At 43.3% G+C, this 12,362-nt stretch overlaps 2 protein-coding genes across 2 annotated transcripts in view; both read left to right on the top strand.

Annotated features, from left to right (window-relative positions):
- The first annotated feature begins 771 nt into the window (after positions 1 to 771).
- On the top strand, positions 772 to 9,223 carry STRAP (serine/threonine kinase receptor associated protein). The gene is made up of 10 exons (XM_075505534.1): positions 772 to 1,036; positions 2,175 to 2,310; positions 3,071 to 3,152; positions 3,415 to 3,487; positions 4,073 to 4,169; positions 5,604 to 5,741; positions 6,318 to 6,454; positions 7,197 to 7,346; positions 7,881 to 7,946; positions 8,284 to 9,223. Exons 1-10 carry the CDS (start codon positions 925 to 927, stop codon positions 8,343 to 8,345), a joined length of 1,053 nt encoding a protein of 350 aa, XP_075361649.1. The 5' UTR covers positions 772 to 924; the 3' UTR covers positions 8,346 to 9,223.
- Positions 9,224 to 10,019: 796 nt separating this feature from the next.
- The window catches only part of DERA (deoxyribose-phosphate aldolase), a 57,618-nt gene continuing 55,275 nt past the window's right edge, over positions 10,020 to 12,362 (top strand). The window contains exon 1 of the mRNA XM_075505546.1: positions 10,020 to 10,246. Coding sequence (XP_075361661.1) covers positions 10,216 to 10,246 — 31 coding nt within the window. The 5' untranslated portion in view covers positions 10,020 to 10,215. The remainder of the gene's footprint in view (positions 10,247 to 12,362) is intronic.

Here is a 12,362-nt window from a genome sequence, read left to right on the forward strand (position 1 = left end):
ACTTGAAAAAGGAGATGTGTAACCATCAATCATTCTGACTTTTTAGCCTGTTGAAAGAAAAGAAACACCACTTCCCTAATTTTTAAGTAAGGCTGTTGATGCATCTTCAAATGCCATCTTTAGATGCTTCTGAGCACAAGCCTAGACACTACCATCAACATGGCTCCCTCGTGTTTTATGCAAACCCAGGTGGGTGCTGCTATGTGTCCCAAGATCCCTACGTCCCCTTCAGTCTGTCTTCCCACCACCTCCCCGGCCGGAAAGGCTTATCGGGTCCTGCAGTGAGCCGTGAGGGGAGCTACCCCTACAGAAAAAACGGCGCTTCCTTTCCGCAGGATTGATTTACTGCTGGCTGAGGAGCCTGAAGAGAGCAGGGGAGCACCGGCGGGGGCTCAAAGAACTAACCGGGGAGGAGATGGGCAGGGCCGTGCCAGCACCGGCATCCATTTATGTGAAACCCCAACTATTGAAAAGCAGCTACAAGGCCGGGGCGTGCTGGGAACGGCTGCAGAAGAGCTCCTCCTCAAGATAAAGGAGCACTGAGGAGCGCCGGACCCTGTCCTGGGGTCAGTAAAGCATTGTTCCTCCAGGAGCTGGGGTGAGGGACGAGAGAGCGCGGCCACCCGAGGGAGCGGGCGGGAAGAGCCCGGCTCCCCTCAGCGGCGCAGCACGCCCCGCGAGGGTCACCGCTCTCCCGCCCTGCGCCTGCTCCGGGCAGCGCTTCCGGCCGCGCACCGGCCAGCTGACGTCGCTTCCGCTCCGAAGCGTTTCCGTGCCGTCATTTCCTCCCCCGCCGCCGCCGCGATCGCCGTTTCCTGCCCGGCCGGAGAGGACTCGTGTCCCTCCCCAGGCTCCCTGCGCGCGCGCCCCGCCGCCGCCGCCCCGCGCCCCCTCCCCCCCGCCTCCGGGGCCGCCGCCGCCGCCATGGCCATGAGGCAGACCCCGCTGACGTGCTCCGGGCACACGCGGCCCGTGGTGGACCTGGCCTTCAGCGGCGTCACCCCCTACGGCTACTTCCTCATCAGCGCCTGCAAGGGTGAGCGGGGACGGGGGGCGGCGGCGCCCGTGTCGCCGGCCCCCTCGTTTTAGCCTGCCCGGCGGGGATGCCCTCGCCCCCGGGGTGGGCCGCGCCTCCGCCCTGCTGCTCGTAGGCCGCGCATCGCCTTCCTGAGGGGGGTGTTGGGGGGCGGGCGGGAGGGGGCCGAGCAGCCGGTGCTGGCCTGGGCGGTTGTGCCGGGGTGCCCTGTTCGCCCAGCGAAGCGCTGGTACTTTTAGGGTAATACCAGCTTACCGAGTTACCGAATGAAAAAGGGAGCGGACAGCTGATTTTCGTGGTGCTTAATTACCGGGTTAGCCTGGAGGGTATCACTGACCGCATTCGTTCAGTTTGGATCCAACCTGGGGGCGGGGGAGGAAGCCTGAAAAAGATTTATTTCTGAAACTGCCCATTTCTACCGTCTGTGCACATGTGCTGTAGACTTTAAAGTGAGCTCCCGTTTAACCAGGGCAGCTGCCTTGCTGGACATAGAATGATGACGTGCTCCTCCTTTCCCATGAGAACGCTTTTCTCATTATGTGAATAGCATTTCCCCTTCATACATGTATATGTTGATCATATGTATGTATTCATAAGTTTAAAAGGACATTCCTCTCTGCCTTGAAGTGCTTCCAGTTCAGCTCTACATCTTGTGTGAACAACTTTTTGATAGCCTCCCAGAAAAAATAACCACAGGAAAGGCTTTCTATTTCTGTTTCATTTTTGCAACATCTCTGTATGTGTTTTAAACGTACCTGATTACAAACACAAGACTTATTTTTGACTACTGTTAGTCTGAAAATATTGTTCCAAAGTAAAAAACCAAACCTGTTCTGCCTCAAGAAAACTTGATTAAAAAGAAAACCTAAACAAAGTGCTCCTTTCTATCTTCCTTCTACCTTAACACAAACCTAAAGAAAACTTTTATCTCATTTGGAGTGGTATTTTAACGCCTATACGGTTTTAGATGCCTGCAGCAAGTACAGCTGCATATCTAAGTTCTTCAGCTAAACTCTTCTACAAAGAATAGCTTCATAAAGTATGTGCTCTTTCCATGTGCTTGTGCAAGGGAATCTTTTTTTAAAACAGCTTCCTTTTTTTATCATGTTACCTGAACATTGGTTTTGTTTTTGTGAAGATGGTAAGCCTATGCTGCGTCAGGGCGACACAGGAGACTGGATTGGCACATTTCTAGGTCATAAAGGTGCTGTTTGGGGTGCCACTTTGAACACGGACGCCACTAAAGCAGCTACAGCAGCAGCGGATTTTACAGCGTAAGTGATTAACTGTCTTTGAAGTCTGTATTTTGATTTTAGTCTGTAGCGCTCTTTGGTGACATATAGAAATTATTGATTAATTTGTTTTTCTTTAGTAATTGTTACCTCATTTATTGCTAGCCAGATTAAAACCTAGACTTTTAGGTTCTTGAAAGCAGCTACAGTTAATTCCATCATGATGAACAACTATGATTAATTCTTGATAAATATACTTAATTACCATACCTGTTTGCTAGAATAACATTTCTATGCGTCTCTAGTCTCTGGCACTGTAGTTACAGCAGAGTTAAAAGAGTGATTTTTATTTTGCTTCTACCAGCTAGCCTCTTTTTATTACAAGAAAACTCTTGTGAAAATTCTAGTGAATAATTTCTTTGATGTTTTTTGTTGTTTGTTTGTGCTGTTTGCAGCATATATTAACATTTGGCAAGTTGAATCCTGTTAGTAGAGGGGAATCTCTATTAAGTTACAGAGAAGAACTGCCTTTGTCTTAAAACTAAAATGCTAGTTAGTCTGCACTATCCTGAAGAAGAAGATAAGGGAAAATGGTGGGATAGTGCAAAAAAAAAAAAAAGCGCTTTAGTAAAAGCATGTAAAGTATTATCATTGACTAACTGGGTTATAACTTACAAGAATGTAGCATTTATGATAAAATGTTAAGATGGTGTCAGGAAAGATTGCTTACAAACTAATCTGACTGTTCAGGTTGATTTGTCCTGGTGCTGCTAAAATAAAAATGTTTTCTCTTGCTGTTTAGCAAAGTGTGGGATGCTGTGTCAGGCGATGAACTAATCACATTGGCTCACAAACACATTGTCAAAAGTGTGGATTTTACACAGGTATGAAAAGCCTTTATACCTTATTCACCAGGGAAGTAAGCTTTTGCGTATGTTTTGCTGTTGGTTACTTTTCTACTTTTTACGTGTGTATCTTAACAGGCAAATAACCTAGCATACCGCTTCTGGTTTTTAAGATTGTAACATAAATGTAGTAAGTGTATTAGAGGCTGTCTGAGAGAAAGAACTGTTTTTTTAAGACTCATGGATGAAGGCTGGTATTTTGATTCAAAACAGAGTTGACCCTTTATAACTTCTGTTTCAGGATAGCAATTATCTGTTAACAGGTGGACAAGATAAACTGTTGCGTATCTACGACTTGAGCAAGCCAGAAGCAGGTGAGTCTGCTTTTAGAACTGATTCTTGGGTTTTGGAGTTAAATAAAAGTTCTGAAATTAAGAGCTACTTTCTGTTATGAATCACAAAAGGCAAAGTTGAGGGTTGTTTTATAAATGCAGTGTCTATAACCTTTTGCTAGACTAAGATAATCTGTATGTTTTAAGTTTACGCTTTTACAAGTGATTTAGAGTTTATCTGTAATGGACTTCAAGGATAGCATGTTCCAGTTCAATGCAGACTCATTAGAAATAGGTCTAATTAATTAAAATTTAGTCATCTGAAAGAAAAAAGACTCCACATATTTAAGCGTGCTTAAGTTCATGTTGATACTGCACTACTAATGATTGATATGAAGGTAGAGAACCTTGATGTTAAGCTAGTGAAGCTTTTTAAGTTCAGGCATTCAGATACCCAGTTCACATTTATCCTGTTCCTGGAATAAGATCTACAAATAAAGTCATAAGTGCTTGAAGTAATTTTAGTTTCTAGTAAATGGTAATCCATATAGCTTAAGAAAGCTCCCAAACTGCTGCATGACATTATTTCATTTTCTTACATGTATTAAAATATTTGGCTTTTTTAAGAACCTGATGTTGTCAGTGGACATACTTCTGGCATTAAAAAGGCTTTATGGAGCAGTGATGACAAACAGATTCTTTCAGCTGATGATAAAACTGTCCGGTAAGAAAAAGTAACTTTCCGTTTTTAAGAAGCTTACTTTTATTTGTTGTCATAATCTATGTGAGAAGATAGTTATGTTTTTTAGTAAAGAATATAAGTAACACAGGTTATTTGATCCTAGATTATTATAGCTGCATGCCTAATACAGTTCTCTTCTGCTGTTAGAGACATAACTTTTGTAGTAATTCTAATTTACCCCATAAACGTGTCCTCCCTGATAAAAAGAGGGGGCCTTGGAGAACTGCATAGTGGAATAAATTTATGCCTTTCATAATCCTAGAGAAGATGAATTTATAGATGAGTCTTGTGAATACACGTTGCGCTGAGGTATTGCTGCCTTGTATTCTGCAATCCAGCCTTGAAGTTGCACAAGGCGTGGACTAGCCAGGGACTGGAATAAACGACTAGGAGGAGTATCTGGAAACAGTGCAGCGTTCATAGACGTAGCCCTCTTTCTCTGCCATGCTGATAAGTTGAGTAGGCTTTAGTGTTTTTATAAGATGGCTCATCCAGTTACAGTTAAGTGTTTTGTTTACTTTATGCCCAATTGGTAGGACACGTGCTGAAACCTAGACAAACCTGGCTGCTGGGGAGATGAGTTGACAAAGACCCTTCCTCAGACTACGTTGTCCAGAAAAGATGGGCGATGTGCCTGACTGCTTCCTCAGCTTTCTGGCTGATACAACCAATGTCATCTCATGCCTAGCTGTCTCACCATTCTTATGGCACAAAGGAGAAAGAAATAGAATGGTCTTTTCTGCTTTGTGGAAGGATGGATGGGAGGGTGAAGTCACTGGTGCAATTGCCCTGTAGTGTCCTTTTCAGCTCCAATTCTTTTCAGTTTCCTAGTGTTCAAGATAGGCAAGAGCTTAGTCTTGTTTATTTTTCTCTGAATTGTAGAAATAGAAATGCAGCAGTCAGCTAATGAACAAAGATTCTTACGTGTCATAGCAAAAAAATTTCATTTCTTTTCTGTTTAGATAGCTCTTGCCCCCTTAGATAGAAGACTGTTATCTTAAATGAATCTCTGTTCTTTGCATAAATTGGCATTAGTATCTCTTTGCCTTGTTGAGGTATAAAGGCATAATGGAATCTTCAAGCCTTTCTTCTAGAAAGCTGTATTGCTAGGAGGCTTATAACAACGTTTTTAATCTCTAAAAGAATCCTTGTAGTTAAATGGTACATGTACCATTTAATGTTGTTGCATTAAGCTTCAAAAGTAGCAGTATTTTAAAATAAGCATGTCTTCATTCTCACCTAGGCAAAGTTTTAAGGTAAGGATGCAACTGAATATGCAAAGTACCTGTGGAATCAAACGACGTTCTTTGTTAGGTGGTTTTTTTGACCCAAATCTTGCCATTGATGGGAGGTGAAAATTGTTTGATTTGCTGAAGTAATCTGAGAGTTGTCTTTTCCTTTTTGTTTCCTCTTAAGCCTCTGGGACCGGAGTACCATGACCGAAGTGAAGGCACTAAATGTTGCAATGTCAGTGAGCAGCATGGAGTATGTTCCAGAAGGACAAATACTTGTGATAACATATGGGAAGACTATTGCTTTTCATAGTGCAGAAACGTGAGTCCAAAACACAGAGTTTTCGTAGGTTGAGTAATGGGCTTGGTTGTGGGTAAAAACTGACTGTATGAGGCCAGAATCACCACGTTGTCAGAACTGGTGTGAGTAGACATCTTTGCTTGCCATCTTGTCAGAGGCAGAGTGTGAAACAACTGCCCTTTTCTAAAATAGTGAACCCTAACTGTCTATAAGATGCTAGACTGTAAAGGTTCAGTGCCATTTTTGTATTTCACACTAATTGTAATTGTGGTTAAATAAGTTTTTTCAGACAGGGTTCAGTTCAGTGCTTTTCATAGAACTAATTATTTATACAATTCTATGATGTCTTAGGAAAGCAAGTTACACACTTAAGTGTATTCCAGAAAGTAGTTCTGAATGTGTGAGCTTTTGTTTTGCTTATTCTGTACTCGTTTCTAACTTGATGAGCGTGTGCAAGTACTAAAACTTGTTTCAGAAACTGTGTGTGGGTGTCTTCTGTTTTTCTTAAAAGCAGTTGTGATTTGTAGAATCACAGTTTCTTTGCTCTCAGGATCTTTTTGTTTTTATGAACTTTGTTAACAAACTTCTCCCCCTCAGTCTAGAGCAGATTAAATCATTTGAAGCACCTGCTACAATCAATTCTGCATCACTTCACCCTGCGAAAGAATGTTTGGTTGCAGGTGGTGAAGATTTTAAACTCTATAAATATGACTATAATACAGGAGAAGAATTAGGTATGTTTGTCTTCTGTAATCAAAAATGAGTTCTGAAATGGGTATTAGATTAATGACAAAATGACTAATAAATGAAACTGTTGTACTCAAATAAGGTCTTAGCATAGCATGCTGTGCAAGAGGATGAAAAGGTATATTATCAGTTAAGCATTTATCTTGGTATACCTAACATTATTCTTCTGGAACTAATTAAAGCCTCCATTAAACAGCTCTTTGTACCTATTTAAAAAAAAAAAGTTAAGTCATTCTGTATTGCTGCAATACCAAGCTGTATGTTAAGTGTCATACTATAGCATTCGTTAAATACGTCTAATGAGTTGCAGCTACTTGTCTTTATGAAAAATGTGGTATGTTTGTGTTCTTCATAATGCTGGCCAAATATATTTCAAAAAAGTGTCCTTCTAAGTTTGTCGGTTGATCCTGTCCTTGTTTTAAATTCTACGTACGTAGAGGGCATGGCTGAAGGAACGGAGCATGTGTACTCCGTGCTACTGGCTTGCTTCATAGTTTTGCTTAGAATAGTTAAGTGCCTATTTTCTTGCAGTTAATAAAACATTAATGTTACCTAAATTAGAGATGGCTGAGATACCAATTAATAGAAGCTTTGGTTTTTGTCAGAAGTTAAATACTGAGAAAGTGCCTCCCATCAGTATTTTTTTCTTTCTTCTGATCAGTTTTTACTAATTAATTTCAGTTACTGACTGAACATTGAAATTAATGGTCTTGATATGTTCTCTTATAGAATCTTACAAAGGACACTTTGGTCCAATTCACTGTGTGAGATTTAGCCCTGATGGAGAGTTATATGCAAGTGGATCTGAGGATGGTACACTAAGGCTGTGGCAGACAACAGTAGGGAAAACCTATGGTCTTTGGAAGTGTGTAGTTCCTGGTAAGTGTGTGCTTGTTCCTGGTGAAACTTGTCTGCTTTGTGTGCACTTTTTAAGTGATACCTATCGTAAGTGGTGAACATCATCTGAATTTCATACAGTAACGGTACTGTCTTCTGAGGGTCTCTATCATCCACTCAAGTCTATTAGATTTAAGGATTTACTTTTGTAGCTGTCATTTAAGCAATTAACTTCAAACCTGTAAGCTTATTGAATATAGACACTTTGTGGATAGTTAAGCAAATAGTCTGATGTATTTTTATGTTATAGAGCAAGAAATACCACTTTCATAAATCTTAAAGAGATAAGAATCTCTAGAAAGAAGTGTGGATGATAGGTTTATTTTATATTGTACTTTGGTTCTCTAAACTTGGAGGGGGAACAATTTCTAGAAAACTGCAAGTGAGTATTCATTAATGGATTGCTTACGCAACTCTGTCTCCTCAACACTAAATCAAGTGGAAATTTTTTTTTTTCATTAAGGTGGGTGGGGGGACCTGAAGGTATTGACTGTTTTTTCTCCCTCCTCTCTACAGAAGAGGAGAATGCAGAAGCAGCAAAAGCAAGGACCACCCTTCCAGGAACCGCAGAGGAGGAAATAGGTAATGCACTGAACTGCCAGCTTCAACTCAGCTAAGTGTTAAAAGATCAGTCAAGGTGGTAGCATTCTTTAGCATGGAAGAGGTAGTTTTCCCCAAGTACCTTCTGGCATTTTTCACTTTTCTCAAAAGATCTTCGAGTGTGTTTTCCTGAAAATGGCCATGTGGTAAGTGTCAGACTAGTGACTAGAGCTGTGCAGACTGAACAGATGAGGTAGGATAACTGGATCAGGTTAAGTGGAAAAACAAACTGAACTGGACTTTAAGCAATCCCTGCAACATTTCTTTGGTTTATATATCTAAGGTGAAGTTAAATAACACCCTTCTTATTTAATTGCAGAAGATCTTGCCTCTGAAAACTCAGATTCAGTGTACAGCTCAACTCCTGAAGTTAAGGCCTGATTATTGCAACTGTTACACAGCATATGGACATACGAGACTAAATCAAGTTAACAGTGATAAACAGCAGCCTTCCAGAGTGCACTCTCTACATAAGGCAAAGACGGGCAGTAATTGATGAGGATGCGGTGGAACTGGCTAGGTGTTGTCTGTAAGAGAGCTGAGTATCAAAAAAAAAAAAAGAAAAAGACAAGTAGTAGAGTTTTGCTATCTTTTTAGCATAACTGCCTACTGTCTTTTCAAAGACGTGTGCAAGTCAAGAATCCAGTCTCTCCAATTTCAATTAGACTCATTGTAGTGTGTTTTCTTTATTATGGAGAAGAGATACAATGGCTTTTACCCATTTTCTTTTTCTTGAAAGTTGGAAAATTTGGCTTTAGTTGAAAAGAAGGGTTTATGTACTAAAACTATTTGGTTTGGGTTTTGTTTCATTGTACACTGCTTCTGAACGTTTGTTTTTAGTTGTCTAAATAAAAATGCCTCTCAAAACTTGTATCTTACTGTTGAGTGTTGGGTTCATGGAATGGAAAAGCAACTAAGTTAACTATGTAATCCTTTCTAGCATCTTGGTTTTGTACTACACAGAGGGAAAGCAGTAAGAATGTTTCAGTATTGGTACAGAGGGTGGCAAGTTCCTTGATCTGTAAGCTTTGTGTCTTTTTATTCTTTAAACTTTGAATGTAAATGTGAGTCTCTAAAATCAAAAACAGTGAAAACTCCTAAATTAAACATGCTGCCTGAAATATTTGGTTGTACATGAAAATCTCAGAGGTTGGCTATGAATCTGTATAAAGCTTGGGTTTAGTCCTCCAGACTGGATAAAAAAGTTACTCTTTCAAGGTTACAAACAATTTTCTTCATTAAAGAAAATATTGCCATTCTTCCACTTGTCACTTCCTTTAATGTTATGCTGAAAGGTTTACATAATGCATTATGCATGGAAAGGAGAAAAATTATACACAGGTATATTTTGTACACAGTTTTATTCTTTTCATATTCATACTTGTCCTTACTGTTCTTTTGGATTTCTTCCCAAGAGTACAGTAATGCTGTCATCTTAAGAAAACTGAAGCTTAACATTTGAAAACTGGGGTATACATTGAAACATGGGCAATTCTGCCTGAATGTAAGAAAATACTTTTCCACTGTGGAGGGCAGTCAAACAGTGGAACAGGTTGCTTGGAAAGGTTGCAAAGTCTCTGTTCTTGAAGATACACTAAACCCAACTGGATGTGGCCCTAGGGAACCTGCTGTAGCTGAGCCTGCTTGAGCAGGTGGTTGCTAGCACTGAGCAAACAGGGCTAAAAGTGCAAGATGTTTTGTCTAAATGAGAATATTAACAATATTTAATACTTTTTTCATTACAACTGTGTCATTACAACTCTGGGAAAAAGTAAAGGCTGCGAAGTTGTCAGTGGCTTTGTTATGGGACTTTCATTTTGCAGGTGTTACTAGAAGGTTTTACAGGGTTGGTTAAGTTTATAGAGCCCATTGTGTATGTGTGACACGAGTTTCCACTTGAAGATTCAACTCGAAGAAATCGGAAGTTGCTAGAACTCATCATCAAGACAAGGTGTTCTTTATCACGGAAGGAACGCAATACGCTAGTACCTCCCGTCACACAAGGGCAGTGGTCTCACCCTGTGGAGGCTGAGGGGTGGGGGTAGGCCTTGCCTGCTTCGTTACCGGCAGCTCCGGTGCGGCGGGCTCGGGACTAACACCACGGCGGCGGGGGAGCACCGTGCCCCGGCGGCAGGACCAGGCCCGCCCGCCGCCGCTTCCTGCCTGCGCGGGGCGGGACCGGCGAGGCCGAAGTCTGCCCGCCCCGCTCGGGTCCGCCAGCGGGGGCGGAGAGCCGCCGGCAGCGGGGGCCATGGCGGGCCGAAACCCGGGCACCGAGCTGGGTAAGGGGCGGCGGCCTGCGGGGAGGGCCGGGGCGCGGCGGCCCGACCGCGCGGGGGCCGTGGAGGCGGGCCTGGGCCCGGCTCCTCCGGGGAGAGCTGTTAGCCGCGGAGCTGTGGCGTGAGGGGTTCCCGTAGGCGGCAAACCGGGGAGCGCTGCTCGGGCAGGGCCGCCCGCTCTGGGACGGGCGGAAAAGTGCCGGTGAGCGCCCGCCCGGGCGGGTGAGGCGCCGGGTGGCTCCCGGCTGTGGGACCGGCCTCCCACCCGCGCCTCTCCGGCCCGGCTGACCCACCTCGGTGTGTGCGAGGCAGGCTGCTGCAAAACCTTGTTTTTCTGACAAGCCAAAACAGAAGTAGGCTTACGATTCCTTTGGATTCTTTAACGTATACTCGTGACCTATAACCGGGGGGCCTGTAGGAGGCTTATTTCCCTTTGGTACTCCAGGTTGACCAGAAATTGAGGTTTGCCCATCACGTACGGCCTCGGCTTGAGAGGCTCCGAGCAGGGCACCAGGTTGTAGGACGGCTGGTACTGCGGGACTCGGCAGCCCTACTCCTGTCACAAAGCTGGGCCTGGTCACCTCTGCACACCTTTCTGGTTCTCGCTGAATAAGCCTCCCCTCCTCCTTTCTTCCCAGGAGGTTCAAAACACTTTTTATTAGTTGGATTCTGATTTGCAAACTCGGGACTTTACGTCTCCTTATCGTTCTTGTTGCTTGCTCTCTGGAGTCTGATAAGGATTTCCAGGTGTTTGCAGGTGGCCTCCAGGCCCGAAAGGTGGCTGTGCCTCAGGTGAGGTAGAGAGCAGCCAAGAAAGGGTTTCTCTGCCATTTACCAGCTGGAGCTCCTCTTCTACTGATTGCTGGGGGTGGGGAAGGAGAAAGGGCTACAGCTTTCTGACTTCTCCACCCAGCAAAACCCAACTGCAGTGGTGGAATGAATTAAGGTGATTAGTCTTCCTAGAGTCTGCCTTTAAGGTATGATATTTTGGTCAATATGAGTAGATGGACAATTAAGTGGAGGAGATACAGGGGTGGCATCATGGAAGATGGGAAGCAAAGGACAGCTGGTGTGCAACAGGGAGATCTCAAAGTTAGCACAAGCAGAGTTCAGGAGGCCATACTGCACAGAGTCATACAGCTACGCTCCTGTCTCTAGCACAAGCACAGGCATTTTTACAGAGCTAACATACAGTTTAAATGATTAGCCTGTGGACAACTGAGAGTTGACTACGTTTTCATTCACTGAAATCATTGACGTGTTGTAACTCCTAAAAGTGAGCTGTCAAGTTGCTCTCTGATGTGCTTATTTGTGGGCTGCTTGCAGGGACAGGTGAGTTTCAACAGTAGCCATCTGAACAACATCTTTTTGCTGAAACAAACGTGTTAATAATGTAGTGGCAAAACTTCAGTGTCTGTTAGGAAAAAAGCTAGCACGGAAGTTTGCAAATGCACTCCATTTACTTTAAGCTAGCTGCATGTTGTGCTTTTTCTTACTGTAAATTTAATCTTACAATTAATTGTCGGTGCGTGGAAGTCCAGAAACTTGAATGTGAAGTCAGTTCAGTTCTTACCAAAGTCATCCTCCGACAGACAGCCATACATGTAAGGAAGGCCGTGCTGCCAAGTGGGAAATTAGTGAGCGACCTCACTAATGTTTGGCCTGATCTTGCTGTACAACCGTAGTCAAAGGAAAAGTATTCAATGTGCAACAGACCAGCCCAACATAATTGTTGATTTTTGCACCCACTAAAATAATCTTTGAGTATGTTCCAAATATTTTCTATAACTCTTTCTTCTTCTGTAAGTAGTCCTCCTCTGCCCAAGAGGCAGAGTCAACTAATGCTCAAGATTATTAACGGAGAGAGCAAGAGGGATGGATGTCTTCAGGGCTGCACCATGTGGCCTCTTCCAGCTGCAACTAATTTACCTGGAAAGGCCACTGCCCTCAGCTTATCCGCAGGTACTTGTTGCCATCCCTTCCCGATGATCTTTGTTTAAATCAGTTGCAGTCAAAATGAGCTGGGTTAGATGTGCAGGACAGGCATAGCAGGGGAACGGTGTGGCTGCAACTGCGTTTGTGTTAAGCAGCAGCATACCCACTGTGGCTGTTTCTAACA

The sequence above is a fragment of the Mycteria americana genome, chromosome 1 (assembly GCF_035582795.1).
Source record: "Mycteria americana isolate JAX WOST 10 ecotype Jacksonville Zoo and Gardens chromosome 1, USCA_MyAme_1.0, whole genome shotgun sequence".
Classification (NCBI taxonomy): Eukaryota; Metazoa; Chordata; class Aves; order Ciconiiformes; family Ciconiidae; genus Mycteria; species Mycteria americana.